This window comes from Lissotriton vulgaris, chromosome 6 (genome assembly GCF_964263255.1).
Source record: "Lissotriton vulgaris chromosome 6, aLisVul1.2, whole genome shotgun sequence".
In the NCBI taxonomy this organism is placed as follows: Eukaryota; Metazoa; Chordata; class Amphibia; order Caudata; family Salamandridae; genus Lissotriton; species Lissotriton vulgaris.
In genome coordinates this window covers 1,714,348,823-1,714,366,993 of record NC_141694.1, presented here as the reverse complement: position 1 = coordinate 1,714,366,993, position 18,171 = coordinate 1,714,348,823, and the positions used below count along the sequence as shown (strand labels likewise).

Genomic DNA, 18,171 nt, shown 5'->3' with positions numbered 1-18,171 from the left:
GCCAACCATGCTGATTTTCTTCACCTGGCGTGGGACTGTCCCCAGATTGCTCACTACTGGCGACAGGTGATGGAGGCTCTTGCGGAGATGGTGGGGGAGGCGATCCCTGCGGACCCTTTGATGGCCATCCTCGGGTACACGATGCAAATGCCCAGAGATTGCAGGAAATTCGTTGACACTGCCTTGCTCTTGGCCAAGCGACGTGTCGCGTGCCTTTGGGGCAGGGGAAGGGCGCCCAAGTTCAAGGACTGGCTTACAGATTTGACATATTGCCAAGATCAGCATGCTACCTTTGCTGAACTGCTACCTCCCTCGTGTCGACCCAGGGATATTTGGGATCCTCTGGTGCACTACCTGCTCAAGCGCTCGTATGACGACGCGCAGTCAGGCGGCCAACCTGTCACACCTCAGCACCCTGGGCTCTCTCCTAGACCTTAATCTATAGCTCCTGCTGCGACATTTGGGTCTCCTCGTCTCTATGCGCCCTTATACCCCTACAAACTCCTTGGTGCTCTAGGCTGCCCTGCCTTGATTGACCTGTCCCCCCCCTCCTCTCTGAGCATGTACACCCTATCTTGCACCCACAGCGCGCTTTCACATCTCCGACGGGTGACGTCCCGGGGCATCCTGCACCTACCTAAGATGGACCTCTGCTGACTTTTATAGTACTGGGATGGAAGTTCTGGACACGAGATCTCCTGCACACCTCTGCCTGCCCGAATTGCCACGCTGCACCACTATCACTTACTCCTACTACACAGTCATGCGCTGCCTCTTTGTTGCTACCTAGTTAGGGTGTTTTTGGTTACTGTTCAACAAAAAAGGAGAGAATCTTCTCTCGATAAAAAACTCTGTTCGACTGCTGCTCATCCTTGCTTGTCTTACATCACCGGCTGCGGAACCAGCATCACATATGTCTATAATGTGCCGCCGGGCCTCCGGGATGCCGGCTTCAAGGCTGTGTACTGTTCATCCTCTCATGCTGCCGGCCTCCGGGTTGTAGGCGAACCAAGCTGTGTACTATACTCTGTTTACTCCAATAAAGCAGATTTGAACCCCCCCAAAAAAAAAGGTTTTACCAGCAATGGTAATATCCTGCAGTCACATGAGTAGCATATTGTGTGATACTGTGTCAAATGCACCAGATGTTCTAATGACACCAAGGAAGCACCTTCTGCCTTGCATTCGAAGATCATTCACCATGGCTAGCAGGGCCGTCTCAGGGCTATGTTGTGGATGAAAGCTGAATTCATCGGGTTCAAAAATCTGTCCTTGAACTATCCACTCAACAAGAAGGTAATTGACATGTTTCTTAATCAATCATAACATTTGTAAAGCGCACTACTCACCCGTGAGGGTCTCAAGGCGCTGAGTGGATGGGTGCTGCTACTGCTCGAATAGCCAGGTCTTGAGTAGCCTCCTGAAGGTAAGTAGGTCCTGGGTCTGTCGCAGGAGGATGGGGAGGGTGTTCCAGGTTTTGGCGACGGGGTGGGAGAACGATCTGCTGCGGGTGATCGCTCTTCGGATGCGGGGGACGGTGGCGAGGGCTAGGTCGCTGGAGCGGAGCTGATGGTTCGGGGTGTAGAAGTTGAGTCGTCTGTTGAGGTATACCAGTCCGGTGTTGTGGAGTGCTTTGTATAGAAAGTGATATTCTTTTTAACGGGAAGCCAGTGCAGGTCTTTCAAGTGGGCTGTGATGTGGTTGCAGCGAGGGATGTTGAGGATCAAGCGTGCGGAGGCGTTCTGTATGCATTCTGTATGCGTTGGAGTCGTTTCAGGAGTTTGGCCGAGGCTCCTGCCTAGATTGTGTTTCCGTAGTCTAGCCTGCTGCTGACGAGGGCCTAGGTGACCCTTCTTCCTGTTTTGGTGGGGAGCCACCTGTAGATCTTGCGGAGCAGGCGGAGGGTGTTGAAGCAAGAGGATGAGACCGCGTTGACTTGCTTGGTCATGGAGAGTGTTAAGTCGAGGATGAACCCTAGGTTGCGGGCGTGGTCAGTGGGTGTTGGTGCTGCTCCCAATGCGGTCGGCCACCAGGAGTCGTCCCACACCGAGGGGGTGGAGGCGTGGATGAGGACTTCCGTCTTGCCTGAGTTCAGCTTCAGACAGCTGTTCTTCATCCACTCGGCAATGGCTTTCATTCCTTCTTAGAGGTTGGTTTTGGCGGTGAGAGGGTCCTTGTTGAGGGAGAGGATAAGCTGGGTGCCAGAAACCGGTCCCCGGAAGCTTGTTTCCTTCCCAGTGTAAGAATTGGCTTGGTAGTTTGGTTTGCCCTGTTCCCATCATGCACTGGGACAGGAACAGACTAATTTGCATATAGCCAGGTTCTGAGCTGGGATGGTGCAGTGAGTTAAAAAACGGTGTTGGATCTAGCCCTGATCTCTTGACTGGGGGAGAGTATTCTGCTTAATTCAGAAACTCTGTCCATCACCACCCCTTGTTGTTAAATATTTTGTCCACCCTAAGCGTGGAAGGGTATACTCAGATGTGAGTCCCTTGCTCATTGCACCATCAGGATTCAAGCAAGCTGGGCCGACGACGGCGAAAATGCCAGAAACCGGTCCCCGGAAACTTGTTTCCTTCCCAGTGTAAGAATTGGCTTGGTAGTTTGGTTTGCCCTGTTCCCATCATGCACTGGGACAGGAACAGACTAATTTGCATATAGCCAGGTTCTGAGCTGGGATGGTGCTGTGAGCTAAAAAACGGTGTTGGATCTAGCCCTGATCTCTTGACTGGGTGAGAGTATTCTGCTTTATTCAGAAACTCTGTCCATCACCACCCCTTGTTGTTAAATGTCGTCCGGTAACAAGCACAAGAAGTCGAAGAGGCGTCATCGCTCTTCTGACTCCATCCGACGCTCGCGCGACGCGGCCGGGGGTTCGGGTGACACCGCCCACGCGGCTCCTTCAGAGTCGCGGGCATCACGTTCCGCCCCACACCTTCGGTCCCTGGGCGAGACGCGACGCCGGAGGAGATTGAGCGCTTCCACATGGCCATGAGGTCCCTTTCTCCTCCGACGGGCTCTGATGGACATGCCGTTCGATGGCCGTGCCTTTTTGGCGACAAGGCAGATCACGCGCTTGAGCGCTTTAAGGACTCCAGGGCTACGGCCAAGTCCTTGGGCCACTCGAACCCCGCGCCATCAAACGGCTGCCTTTCGCTCCTTTCGTGGCCAAGGAAGGGGCGTCCCCACACGTACCACCAGCCACTCGCCGCAGACTAACATCCAGTGCGGTGGCGGCCGTGGAAATCGCCGTGGAGGCGGTCGGGGACAACGGCGAGGTTAGTCCACACCCTCCCCCTCAGCATCCGCCTCTAAACCCTCCTAGTCTGTGATTTTCGGCCCATGTGATGCCAGTGGGGGGCAGGGTTCGCCATCACCACTCTCACTGGCACACTGTCACTTCGGACAGGTGGGTTCTGCAGATCGTCCGGAGGGGCTACTCCCTCCCCTTCGAGACGACCCCTCAAGCCATGCCACCGCAACACCACCGCGTATCGGGGGACTACTTGCGGCTTCTGCAGGAGGAAGTTTCGGCCCTCTTGGCCAAGTGGGCCATCGAGCGCGTTCCTGGGCCAGAAGTAGGACGTGGTTGCTACTCCCACTACTTTATGGTACCCAAGAAGGGCAAAGGGGGCCTACGCCCTATCTTGGATCTACGGAACGTCAACGGCTTCCTCCGGAAGGAGAAGTTCAAGATGCTCACTCTGGCTCAGGTCTTAGCTGCTCTGGACCCAGGAGACTGGATGGTAGCGTTGGATTTGCAGGACGCGTATTTCCACATCCCCGTCCTGCCGGCCCACCGGCGTTACCTGCGGTTCGCGGTAGGCCACGAGCACTTTCAGTTTACCGTGCTCCCCTTCGGCCTTACCAGCGCCCCACGGGTGTTCACGAAGGTGATGGCGGTGGTCGCAGCTCATCTGCGCAGGTTAGGGGTTTCAGTCTTCCCCTACCTCGACGACTGGTTGTTGAAGGCGGGCTCGCCCCAGACAGTCGTCAACCACCTCCAGACAACGGCAGACCTCTTGCACCAGCTGGGGTTCTCCATCAATGTGCCGAAGTCACACCTGTGCCTCTCTCAGAAGCTCCTTTTCATCGTAGCGGTTCTCGACTCGGCGTAGTTTTGGGTTTACCCACTCGAACAGCGGGTTTGGGATATACAGGCTTTGATTCCAATCTTCCAGCCTTTATCCCGAGTTTTGGTCAGGTTGACGCTGCGGCTTATGGGGCTGATGGCTTCCTGCATCCTTCTGGTGCATCACGCCCGGTGGAGGATGCAGGCTCTGCAGTGGGACCTGAAGTTTCAGTGGGCCCAGCATCAGGGCAACCTGTCCGACATGTCCTGATCTCGGAGGGCACTGCGAGACAGCTGCAGTGGTGGCTCACGGACCGCGATTGGGTCAGCGGCAGATCCCTCTCCCTTCCCCAGCCGGTGCACGTAGTTGTGACGGACACTTCCCTCCAGGGCTGGGGAGGCCACATGGGAGATGCGGAGATCAGAGGCCTCTGGTCTCCGGCGGAGTCCCGGCTCCATATCAACCTTTTGGAGCTGCGGGCGATTCGTCTGGCACTGAAGGCATTCCTCCCCTCTGTCCGAGGGAGTGTAGTGCAGGTGTTCACGGACAACACCACCGCCATGTGGTACTGCAACAAACAGGGCGGGGTGGGGTCGTGGACCCATTGCCAGGAGGCTCTGCGCCTCTGGCGATGGCTGGAACATCAGGGCGTGACTCTATTGGTTCAACACCTGGCAGGTTCTCTGAACGCCAGGGCGGACGAACTCAGCCGCCGGTGCATGATGGATCACGAATGGCGTCTGAACTCTGACGTGGCGCAAGGTCTCTTTCTGCAGTGGGGAGAGCCTTGGTTAGATCTATTCGCCACCGAAGAGAGCGCGCAATGGCATCAGTTCTGCGCGTTGTAATTTCCAAGGCGGCACTCGCTCGGAGATGCTTTTCGCCGCGAGTGGAGTTGCGGTCTGTTGTACGCCTTTCCGCCTATACCACTTCTGCCCAGAGTGCTGAAGAAGATCAGGCGCGACCGGGCACAAGTCATCCTTGTTGCTCCGGACTGGGCACGAAGGTACTGGTATCCCGAGCTACTCAGTACCCCGGTTCATCTGCCTCTTCAGGAGGACCTTCTGTCGCAGCAGCAGGGGACGGTCCTCCACCCGAACCTATCCAGTCTCCACCTCCATGTTTGGAGATTGAGCGGCGACAGTTGAGGCCATTTGACTTGCCTCCTGAAGTCTGTGATGTCATTCTGGCAGCCCGGCGTCCCTCCACAAAGTCGGTATACGCCTGCAGGTGGAACAGATTTGTGGCATGGTGCACAGCAAAGGCTGTGGATCCCCCTCAATGCCCCTCTTTCTGAGGTTCTTCTCCTTCTTCTTTTATCTTGCCCAGCAGGGCTCTGCTCTGGGCACTATCAAGGGCTACCTTTCTGCTCTTTCAGTCTTTTTGAGGCTACCTGATCAACCTTCTTAGTTCACGTCCCCTATCATTAATTGATTCCTGAAAGGCATCGCACATACGTTCCCTCCTGTTCCTTTTGTGATGCCTCAGTGGTTCTTGAACTTGGTTCTAACTTTTCTGATGTGCTCTCCCTTTGAGCCACTTCACAACTGTCCTCTTCGCCTTCTCACTTTGAAGACTGCCTTCCTGGTAGCCATCACCTCTGCCAGGAGAGTGAGTGAGCTCCAGGCTCTCTCTTGTAAAGTTCCTTTCCTTTCAGTCCATCCGGACAAGGTTGTGTTACGGACAAGGCCCTCGTTCCTACCAAAGGTATTCACGGCCTTCCATATTGGGCAATCTATCACCTTGCCCACCTTCTTTCCGCCTCCGCATCCCTTGAGAGAGGAAGAGAGGCTCCACCGTCGGAACCAAAACGTGCGCTCTCATTCTATTTGGATCGCACACGCCAGTTCCGGGTGGATGACCAACTCTTTGTTGGTTAAGTGGGCGCTAAGAAAGGGAAAGCGGTGCACAAGTGGACCATCTCGCGGTGGATCATCTTGTGTATCCAGACGTGTTACTCCTTGGCTAAGAAGGAACCCCCTGTGGGGCTAAGGGCTCATTCCACTTGAGCCACAGCGACTGCAACTGCCTTGGGCCGAGGTGTGCCCTTGCAGGACATTTGCCAGGCGGCTACGTGGGCCTCGCTGCACACGTTTGCAAGAAACTATTGCCTGGACAGTCAAGTCCAGAGGGATGGCTTCTTTGGCCGTTCAGTCCTCCAGGACTTTCTGGTGTGATTATTGGTTCGCAGACCCACCACCACGGGGTTGGTATTGCTGGGTCATCTATTCTAAGGTAAGGAATCTATCACTAAAGTGTCTCTTTCAGATGCACAAGTTACTACTTGTGTAACGATATATCTGTAAGAGACATTAGTTGGAGATAGATTCCTTACCGACCCACCCATCCTCCCCGTTCTGCGAACCGATATCTAGGGTTAAGGTCATCCCCTTTCAGGGCCCTAGTTTCATGGCACCAGTGTTGGTTTTTGGCATAGCTCTGCGTTTCTGGCGCGGAAAAGCTGTGTCTAAGAACTGACGTCAGCACGCGGAGGCGGTATCTAAGTACTCCAACGACGTCATCACGACGCCGACGACGGACGCGGAGCCGCAGACAACGCCTACCGACGCGCAAGGGTACTGCTACGCAAAAGTTTCCGGATCCAGTCTGACGCCTGGGGATATTCTAAGGTAAGGAATCTATCACTAACTAATGTCTCTTACAGATATATTGTTACACAAGTAGTAACTTTTGCATGTGTTTTTCTGAGCGGGTACACTTGCTAAAAGCTGAGTGGCTTGACTCACAGGGCATTGGCAAACAAAAGGGTTGCTTGTATTAAAAAAGGCTACTCAAGAATAGCCAGAAACAAGCAGTTTGGTGAACTATAAATCAAGGTGCGTGCGCACACACACAAACACACGCTAACTGTAGGATGCAGAACACATGGGATGACTACTTTTAAGTTTGCCTTAGGGGAATTGGTTTGTCTCTGTACTAAGCTTGGAATTAGGACGAAAACACTGGCTATACTATGGGTTTGGTTCAGGCAAAGGGGGCATAGCTGTGCTTAGCATGGTCTTTGAACTATTCTGGACCCTTCAAAGTGAATCTACTTTATACCCACGTCCAACTATTCTCACTGCAGCATCCCAACAAAGAGAAAGAACCCCAAGGATGGTGGAGAGCCCTGCCACACAGGGTTAAGAGCTCCGATACCCCAGCTACTCCACACCAAAAACCATAATCCTGGAGTGTCTTTGCTCATTGAGACCCATACGACAGGGTCAATGTGCCATCTCCTCCATCATAAGAGGCCTCAATCACTAAAACTGACTCTGTGGAGATTTCTGCGTGTTGAGAATACTAGCACTATGCTTGGACAACCTCACAAATGGTTAACAGATCATGGGGGGGGGAGGGGGGTTCCTAATGCCACCACCTACACTGAATGGTGCTGAGGCATATACTGTCCGTGTAGCCTGTGGGTCAAGCTGCAGAACAAGGTGTTCCTGTCACAACCAGTTATTTATTTATTTATTTTTTTTTTTTTAAAACCTTTATTGTGCATAAAAAGGAGAACAAATACGGGCCTACAACCGTCAGGCCGGCCACGATACTTTAAGCACAGGTGCAAGCAATGCGGTTCCCCAGCGGCATCAGGCAAGATAGCAACAATTAACAGCAGTTACACTGGATAGAGTCATGTCGCCAAGGAGAAGGAGCATTGAAGGGTAAATTTTAAAATTTTTGATCGAAATATAAATCAGTGAAGAATAGAATCAAGGAGAACTGAGTCCGTACATTAGCTTCACAACATGAGCAGGCAGCATCAATAAGAACAACAGTAGTGAGAACACCCCGTCAATATGGCAGTACGATGCAAGAAACCAGGGGCTTCAGTCCACATTTACGTACCACCCACAGCGCCACCCACTCCCTACTAACCCCTATCTCAGACCCAGAACAGAAAACAGGACAAGAAAGCGCAGAAGTTTAGGAAAATAAGGCCCATAGAAACTAAATAAGGAAAACTAAATCTACCCCCCCACCCTACATCAATCCGGAGGCTACGGCCTACCCCCCCCCGGCAAAGTGCCTGTCGCCCATTAAAGAACCCGAAATACAGACCAAGAATAGAAGAGAAAAGAAAGAAACGATAAAAAGAAAAGATTTTCACTCTTGAAATATCGGGAGGAAGAAAAGAACAAGCTATTCTACCACTCCCAAAAAAGGAAGGAGACGGGGAGGAGCCCTAACAAGAACAGAACTCTCGGTCCCCCAGCCATGTATAGCCCCTACACCGAGTGAAACAGTAATATCGAGAAGTACAATACCAGAAGGAGGATTGAATCAGGTGTACCCGGGTCCCCGAGTCAGTACTTGAATGACCACCCCGTCCATAAGGGTAAGTAGCAGGATATGCACAGCCCCACCCCACGTGCGAAAGTACCAGGATAGACATCAGTTGCAAAACAATTGTGGGGAGCTACGACTACTACATTCGCCAGAGAGGCGGCACAATCCGAAATCGCACCAGCCAGTCCAACAAGAGTTAACCCCCGGTGACCTCCAGCTCAAATCAGGTCGCTAGCGACCACTACACCATGACGCCCGACCGAAGCCCGCCCCAGTCGGAACAAAGGGACAAGATGGCCGCCTTAAGGAGCACCTAGACAAAGGAGAGCAAAATGGACGCTACCCTAAACAAATAATCCCCTTGTCACAATAAACTTCCATGACAAGCAGACAGGCACCAAAAAGAATGTGGCGGGGCCGATAGCTCACAATTTATCAGGATAGCCAGTATATGGTGCCGACTGTGCCATAGACAAAGGTCGCGATACACGAAGGATGCCTAGAATGTAAAGCAAAGCAGTCACTAGCAATAACAGACAGACGGGGGAAAACAATCTACACTAAACATGTGATCCGTGCAGCCACTACATACAGCGTTCTAAACCCAATCCCCGCCAGGCAAGAAAACAATACAACCATGAACCCGCCTAACCCTGTCCCGATCTCAGGCGCCCACCTGATCCCAGCCCTCGATGAATGCCACCCCTCTCCTCAACAGAGAAACAAAATGGGCGCAAGGAAGGGAGAGGAGATTCGTACATACAAAATGGTCGGTGCCAAATACCCAACAGTGCAGCAAACACAGCCAAAAGCGTCTCCAAGTTGCTACGATAACACCAGGGCATCAGGGGAAAAAACGGAGACTTCAACGAGAGAGTCTTGAAGGGAGCCTGAAGCCGCCGAGCCGGCAGCCTCATAGTCAATAGTAAAGGCGAATACAAGGAATCAGTCCCCGAGTGCGGAGACAATGTAGCTCTGGCAGAATCTGTAAGCGGTCTTCCACAGGCTCCAGTCCAGGCATCACGGGTCTCTCCACCGCTGAAATCGCTCGGCAACACAGTAGCAGCCTCAGGCACCAGCTGGGGACAGTTCAACTGTTGCTGGGAGCAGTCTCTCCGCATCAGCTCCAGATCCAAGGCTACGTCGTCGAGTTTCTTGCTCAGCCTGTGGGAGTTGTGGAGCAGCGCTGATCTCAGTTCACCAAGGGCAAACAAGAGATCTCCGTAGGACAGGGCAGGCTGCGGTCCGTCTGCGGCTGGGACAGATGTGGGTGAAGTCAGTGCAGACCCCGGCCCGGCCACGGTGCCGCAGGCACGGGGCGAGGGTGGGCAGTCCTCTCCATCCCGTGGAACAACGGGGACATCCAACGCTCCCCCAAGCTGATCGCCAGAACGTGGGGGGGTGCAACAGGAGTCAGCAGTTGCCCCTTCTTCCATTGCGACCAGTAGTAGCCCAGCGTCTCCAGCAAGGGGCCCCCACCGGCCGAAACAGGCAGTCAGGGCAAACGGGCGGTCCACCGAATCAGGGGACATCCCGCAATGGAGTCCAGGCAGCCCTCACCCAGTACGTAACAAAGGAGCCGGCCGTGCAGTATCGTCCGCCTTCCAAGCCAATGCAGTCTCAGCGTCCAGCAGATCTCAACAGGCGATGTACGCGGGCCGCGATCCAGAAGAAGCAGCTCCGCACAGACTGTGGGTGTCCTGCAGGCAGGCCGGCCGTCTCCGCTCCGTCTAAGTCCGGCATCCGGCGGCGATGCACGCCTGAGTCATGGCGTAGGGCCGGGCAACGGTCTATCTCCGCAATCCGACCGGGTTGAGGCGTCGGAGGAACACGGGCGAAGTCAGCGCGCAGTCCCCATTCCAGCCGCCGGTAAAGTGAGCAGGATGGCAGGCAGGATAAGAACAAAAGGCCACAACCAGTTATTTAAGAGGAATTTTCCAGGAGCTTCCAACATCAAGGTAATGATATCAGTGTGCCCCCACGTTAACACATATGTGCCTGGTCATCAACTACTTTCTCAAGCTGCAATTGATGCTGAGCTCTGCATCCACGTCAACAAAAATACATCACATGAGTTCACAGGGAGGCGCAGAAAGAACCCCTGAAAACCGATGCCGATGCAAGTACCCCCATTCCTACAATTTTTTCAAAATAAATGATAATGGCTGCGGTATGGAGTTTATAGAATGTCTCACACCCGAGAAGTTTAAAGAGAATGTTTTGTGAAAGGATTCTTGCCAAAAAAGTAACTTACGTCGAAGGATGGATCACAGGTCCAATATTTCCTGCTTAAACATGGGGTGATCTGCAGTTCGCAATTTCGAATCTCAGAAAGTCCGACTCAGAATTCCAACTGTCTGAGATTGTTAATTTCAGCGCCATTAAAGTGGAAAATAGTTATTCTGATTGTTCACACAGCTTTAGAGCACAAGTGCACTATGAAACACGAATTAAAAACAAAGTGTTAATTTAAATAATCTCTTCTTGCCTCTGACACTACAAACATCCAAGACATAGCGAGCATGCTCTAGACTCCACTGATTTACGGTTCTTTTTTTAAACAAATACCCCAGTAAAAGTCACCCGCATGGATCTCGGACACCACCACCGCCCTTGTGAATACCTGATCCTGTTTCCGTGTGAAAAAAAGGTCACCGCTGGATTTTTAAGACTCACAGTTTGCTGTTTCTATGTAAAAACCGATGTGTACAGTTGCCCGACACCCGAAGTCCACCCTGCTGTCTGATCAACACATCCGGCAGGCATCTGAGATCCCAGGTTTCACAGCCTCCCCTGGGGCGGGACTTCCTCCCACAAAGTGACTGGACGAGAAGGGCAGAAGGCGGAAGTCCTGCCCTAGGGGAGGCTGTGAAACGCTGTAGGCACATTACCCCACACGTAGGAGGAGCAGAGGCCGCTGATGCAAGTCAGGGAAGCCCCGCATAACGGAGCCTGTAGCCCGGTGAGTGGGGTTGGTGGGGCTTAGTTGTAGGGGGGTGGGAGGGGTATGTTTGTGTGTGTGTGTGTGTATGCAGTGTATGCAGTGTGTGTGTATGTGTGTGTGTGCGCATGCGTGAGTGTGGCTGTGTGTGTGTGCGCGCACGCGATTGAGAGAGGCGAGAGGCTGACTTACTGTGAATGTGAGACAGGAGATGTGCACGGTGCTGGGCTGGGCATGCGCGCCCACGAGGTGAAAGCGCCAAGGGCTTGCGCCTGCACATCCCCTGTCTCACATTCCCATGAAATGGACAACAAAAGATACTTCGCTGGATGCAGCGCTTCGCGCTGCTACACCAGCTCGACCTAAAAACGGCAGTACCGGACTACCGAGGCAGAGGGGCCTCGAACCTGCAGCAGCGGTACTGACAAGCAGCTGCAGTCTTGCTGTGAACCGGTAGCAGAGAAATATGCTTACTTGCTGCTAGTATTGTTGGGTCCGCATTTTCTTTTTTCAAAATGGTCACAACCAAAGCTTTTTTCCACTGATAGAATACCAATTTTGAGTGATTTGGTGCCGATCTCAAGCAGTGAAGGACTGAGTACCTCTGCAGCTGCTTTCACTGGACAGGGGACCTAGAGGCGATTCTGATTTAAGAGCTAATGTATAGGAGATAAAGATAGCTGAGGATGTATGTTCCCACTCTCTAGCCTTACACTCCCATTCTCTGACCTGTTGACTAGATATGGCAGGCCATCCTCGTGACTCATCGCCTAGAGTGTGTTAGGACTTTAACTGTGGCCAGTGAATTCAAAATCACCAATATATTTTCTTCAACTGTTGGAGAGGCTGTCTTCAAGCACTAGGCGAGAACAATGTTATGTGCTGTACTTTCTGGGGTGGTGAGGTTACGGACAATGCTGAACATCTACTTCGATGAGTTCTCTGCTTTCGTCATTTTATCAGAATAAAAGGCCGATTTAGCAACAAATACTCTTTCAATGCCAGTTTCCATTTTCCTTCACCAGACCGGAGTAATCAGTTTGCCAAATCTGTACCCGTTTTTTGCATACCTGTTTAGCCTCTCTTACAGAGGAAGATACCATGGTGCGTTAGGAGTGGCTGTAAACTTTTTTAGGGGTGTGCAAGTAGTCTGACATCCAAGGCCTATTGTACCCAAGCTATATATCCCCCATGGCCGTTGATGGTTGAGTCTGATCTTGCCGTTGTCCCTGATTCTTTCAATTGCTGAACCATGTTAGGGACCGAAAGTTTAGTCCCTGATCATTTCACCTGAGGCTTGCAAGCCAGTCTCGTTTTTTCTTGGGACCAAATGGGGCCTTAAGAACGATAGGAAGCAATAAATGGTCAGACCATACCAATTGAATCATTTCCTTACAGGATATATGTTCGGGGCTTCGAGAATAAGTCTAGCATTTGCCTTTCATTTATTTAAAATGCACCCCTCAGTTTCTGCTCCTTTTCCTTGCTCCCTGCCCAGTTTTGGCGAAATTGTCTCACCATTGTCAAATCCACGCTGTAATGATTGATTTCAACCCATTCCCAGGATTACCCTATAGTAGAGGTGTAGAAAACTGCATTCCAGAGCAGTAATTCATGACAATACAAGCCAAGGTGTTGTTGAGGTTGGATTATAGAAATTCTCTAGCGCATACACAGGGTCAGTTTTGCCCCACTTGCCTTGTACATGAAGCCAAGCTCATGTCAGACAGCTCTTGTTTTTACTCCCTCCTCATTTTCTTACTATTGCTTCCCAGATCAACTTTGTTACTAATATTTAATCCTCCTATTTTGGGAGAATTTAAACCTGACATTTTTTTTTTTAAAGGGCTGGTTGAACTTAGACGCAATCATTGCCCCTTTTACTTTACTTTACTTTTTTTGACTTTGAAGTCTAGTTTGTTGAAAGGTGTACATTGACCTCACTCTTTCTGTCCCAGATGCCCGTCTTTCCTAATTTATAGTGTAGGAGGGATATGTGACTTGACAGAACTTCAATAACACAATTGGTTACAAGCATATTGAGGTCTTCTCCTCCCCTATTGAGATGCAGTTAAAAAATGTGATACTTTAAGTTGAAAACGCACTTCATTTTTTAAATCTACATCTTAGTGACTGAGAGGAGACTTGTTTATAGCTATATAAATCTCAAAGGGGCACATGCATCAAGCTAGTTTGTGTTTGCAAACGGCCCGATTCGCAAACGCAAAAAATATTTTACTGATGCAGCAAACCCTATTTTGCAATTCGGTAACCTGTTACTATATCGCAAAATGGTTTTGAGATTCGCTATTAGGAAGGGGCGTGTTTAGGGTGTCCCTTCCTAATACCGAATTGCATCGGTATGCATTAATGTTTTGTGAACGAAATACGGTAGCAAAAAATGTTAAAATTAATTAAGCCATGTACACAAGTCTTCTAGATAAAGGCGAAAGATGTATTCATCAGGTTACTTCTTCAATCACAGGTTACAGGATGATGGTAAGATCTATAATATGCCCCACCAGGTACAGCCTCCTTGCTGCCCATCCACTCCAACTGATTCTCTCTCAAGCACAAACACTGAATATTCCAATGACCTCACTATTGGCTAAGCAGCAAGGCAGAGAACAACAATAGGGAGGATGTATTAACTAACAAGTAGATTATAACACAAAACATTTGCATTTTACCACCTACTTCAAGTAGGTGGTAACCCATTCTCAAATGAGAAGGGGTCCCAAGGGACCCCTTCCCCTTTCTGAATGTTTGTAAAAGCACTGCTCTTTAAAAAAGAAAGGAAAACTTTTCATTTTAAGGAAAATGGGTGGTTTTACAAAAAAAGAATTGCTTTATTTAAAAGCAATCGCAGACATGGTGGTCTGCTGACCCCAGCAGGCCACCATCCCTGTGATTTTTGCGATTCCTAGGAGGTGTCACATTGCGACCTGCCTCATTAATATTCATGAGGTAGGTCATTTGCGACCCCCTAGGAATCTCAGAAAGTGTTCAGCACACTTTCATGCATGCTGTTTTGTGATTGCCTAATTGGAAATCTCAAAATTAGACCTTCATACATCTGAGCCTAAACACCTAAAAAAATAAACATGCTAAATTGGAAATCCGCAGGTATAAAAGACAAATTGTTATCAGAAAAATGGGAGGTTATGATATGTTTCTGCCTTTTTATGCTTTCGGGTACTCCAGTAGGTGGTTGCATTCATTATGACTTCACACTCGCATTTGTCTCACTGTGAGGCACACATTTTCTTTTTCCGGGATGCATGTGACATGAGTGCCACAGCTAAAGCCAGACTACAGAGACACTTAGGAGCCAATGCATCTGATCGAGCCTGACCCTGATGTGCTACCTGCGGGGAAGATGGGGCTGTAGCCAGGAAGATACAAAGATTTGTGCTATTGCTCAGCATGATCTCTGCTTACTTGCGTTCACATCCCACCAGGAACACCAGAAATTAAAACTCACAAGACAAAGTAAGAGCAAAGCCCCAAGAGTCCCATGCCTGGGTAGGAGAAATGATAGTAAACTTGAAAGTTTGTAGTATTGTATTGATATTAAATAACTTTGTTTGTTTGCTCAGCACCACAAGACTATTTTTAGTTTTGCTCTGTAGAGAACAAAAAATAAACAAGCAAGATTTGAGAAAAGAAGTGCCTGGTGATAACTAGGCATAGGGTAACTTGTAAAGGGTAATTTCGCTGAACATTTGAACTAAACAGTATTCAGCCAAATAGTTTCTGCTGGGACACCATTACTCTAGTTTCCAGCCTCAGAAGTTACACCAAATAAAGTGTGAAAGTAAAAAATGATTGTTCTTCTGTATTGTGATGCTTTTGCATCTTTTTGGTCATATTTATTTTATTTTTGTGTTATTTGAAGAGCCACAGGTACTTTAATTTTTTTAAAATTAAAATATACATGAAAAAGGGACTTTTAAAATAATGCAAACAACTTTCTCATTGACACACATAATTTTCAGTAGTTGTTACTCCCTCACTTCCCGCTGCCATCTAGTTTCTAACCCCATATCACTAGCACTTTTTTGATGTTGTACTGTTTAACCTCTCAGGACTCCCTCACCCATTTAGTGTGGGTTTAGGTTGGAGTGGGTACAGAGAGAGAGGGTACTGTTAAAAAGACTTCTTAGGTTTCTACTCCTTGACTCTGCCCCTCTACAACACTCAGTTTTCCCACACAATTACCAGGGCAGTCCAGTTTAGATACAGTCTTCACAATTGCTTCCTACTTAATGCACCTTGTTTAGGTGACTGAGCATTCCACATTTGTCATCCTTTCCATTTCCCAGTCTTACAGTGAGGCCAAAAGACACAGCACTTTCACTTTTATCCCTTGAGCATGTGGATTTGTATTTGACTGTGCAGGCCTGGGGGTTCTTAATCTCGTGTGTGTGGTGTGTGTTTGTACGTACACGTCTGTTTGCTTGCTCAACAGTTTCCAAAAATGAGATGCGATACAAATTTCTGAATTTAGTTTATGACTTGTGCATATTCTTTGGGCATTGCACAAACAATGAGACTAGCATAATGAAGCAGTGATCATCCTGAGCCTCAGCTTCTCAGATGTTGGTGATGACACTTCTGAGTTCCAGGATTGCAAGGTTTCCAGGAGCTGGCTTACCTTTTTCAGAGCACAACACACAGTTGATTTAATTGGACCATTTATTTTGAACATTTAAAAATATATGCATAGTTGTTCTTTGAGTCTTTGAGTCTATTAAATCATGAAACTTTAAGAGTCTCATTTTACCCTTACTTCTTTCTGCCCTTACATCTATGAGTGTGTATGTTTGCTGGGTACACACACTAAGCCTCAGTTTACTATTTAACACTGTCACAAGTATATCTAGTAATACCAGCTATGAATCTGTTGACAATTCAACTTGTATATTTTTCTATTAGTTTCCTCACACAGGGTCAGCAGGTGACATAAGAGAGCTAACAGACTCCTGGGAAGCTCTCTCTCTTGATACAGAGCATTGGAAGCTTCTGCTGAGACAGCTAGAAGACTGCTTAATACTTCAAGCTCTGCTTAACAACAAGCTGAGCACGAGGACATCAGTATTGTCATATGAGAAGGTGGATGCACTTAGCAAGCTTTCTGTCAAGAAACTTCTGGAAGCAGGCAAAGGTATTTTACTGTCATGCTCTACTGCTATTAGGTATGCTCACTAAAGTTTGACCATCTTGTCCCCAGAGTGAAATGTGCTTTGTAGCTTTGTGTGGGCCTTGAAGGTAGTAGTTTAAAATGTGTTGTTGCAAACCTAATATAGTCCAATGTGTGTGGTGTGTTATGTACCCGTCCATGTCAATGCTGGTTTTTTTCAGAAATGATTTGTCCACCTAACCTAGGCCCAACGTTCATTTTCATTGCAGTGATAGACGTTTCCAGTCTACACTACCATTTTTGCACATTATGTTATTTTAATTTTATAGATTATAAAGCACATTGTCATTTTAAAATGTCAATTTTTATTATCTTTATTTGATCCTGAATCTAAAGCCATTTTACCACCAGTGAGATGAACCTCCAATCTCTTGTTTGTTGAAGACAGTAGTTAGACTGGAGAACTCAATAAGCAGGAGTAATCCCGCTTTTCTAAAGCGGAAAGCGGGTGGTGCCTAAATGCTTTAGGTCAGTGGAGGTGAAGTAAATAGATGCCTTATGAAAGAATGTTTTGCGGGTTATCTTGAAAACAGATTATAGGATCCATATCAGCATTGTTAGTAAACAGTGGTTTCATACCTTTTGGGTCATTGCACAAAATTACTTTATTACCTATCTATCGATGAATGCAAACTCTGAGCTTAATAAATATGAATTGAATATAGTGCACTACCATTCCAAACTGCCTTCAAAAAACACTGTCAAGCTTTATTCTATTTCCTAGTCAATTTTTTTCAGTGCCCACCTTCTGGTATTACCCTCTACCCGCCAACTTCATGAGTTATTTTCCACTCCTCTACCTATCTACATACCTGTTAGTTGTACTCCTCTTTTGAGATACTTGTTAAGATTGGATTGTTCCTTTCCCTTCTTTTATGCAAATGAGAGATTGATGTTCAGTAGGATTGGATCACTGTAACCTGTTTGTGGTATTTCTGATTTATAAGGTTACACCAATCTGTAATCTCTCTATGTGCATAGAATAAGCACATACTATGAGGCAAATTAGTGTTGTAGGTAAATGGCAATTTTTTCTCTTGTTTGTCTGTGTCAAGTGCCTTGTGTTGACGTTTTCAGGAGGTGTCGCCGACAGTGTTGCCAAATGGGTGTTCAAGCAAGACTTAAGCCCCGAGCTCCTAAAGCTGGATCAACTGAAAAAGGATCTAGGAAATTCAGATGGTGATATGGATACCAGCAGTACCATCGCACAACAGGACCCAGAAAATACAAGTGGAATTATGGGTAACAAAACATTTGATTGATTTATTCTATCCTATTTAGAAAGAAATTTGCTTGGGTTGGAAAGTGAATACATTAAAATTTTCATGATAATAGTACAATACCATTATTTAGTATTAATTATATAGCGCCAAGAATTAGCTGCTTCTCATTGAGTGTTAGTGGAAGTAAAATCCACACTGAGAATGGAGAGGAGTGGGTCAAATAGTGAGTTGGGCTATCTGCTAGTGAAGTTGCTGTGGCTACTCCAAGCTGGAGACAGAAACTGGCAGCTGCTAGTAATACGAGCTTCTGCTGGATACATCTTCCTATAGACCTGAGCTTATGAACACCCATCCAGGCATCAGACTTGTCTGGATAACTTTTCCACAGCAGTTTTACAGCACCTCCAGATGGTGCTCACTCTTTGTACAGTG

At 48.5% G+C, this 18,171-nt stretch overlaps 1 protein-coding gene across 1 annotated transcript in view; it reads left to right on the top strand.

The window, feature by feature from the left end:
• The window catches only part of RAB3GAP2 (RAB3 GTPase activating non-catalytic protein subunit 2), a 684,945-nt gene that overhangs the window by 383,825 nt on the left and 282,949 nt on the right, over positions 1-18,171 (top strand). The window contains exons 24-25 of the mRNA XM_086927924.1: positions 16,252-16,480; positions 17,594-17,758. Of these exons, the coding sequence (XP_086784050.1) occupies positions 16,252-16,480; positions 17,594-17,758 (394 nt within the window). The remainder of the gene's footprint in view (positions 1-16,251; positions 16,481-17,593; positions 17,759-18,171) is intronic.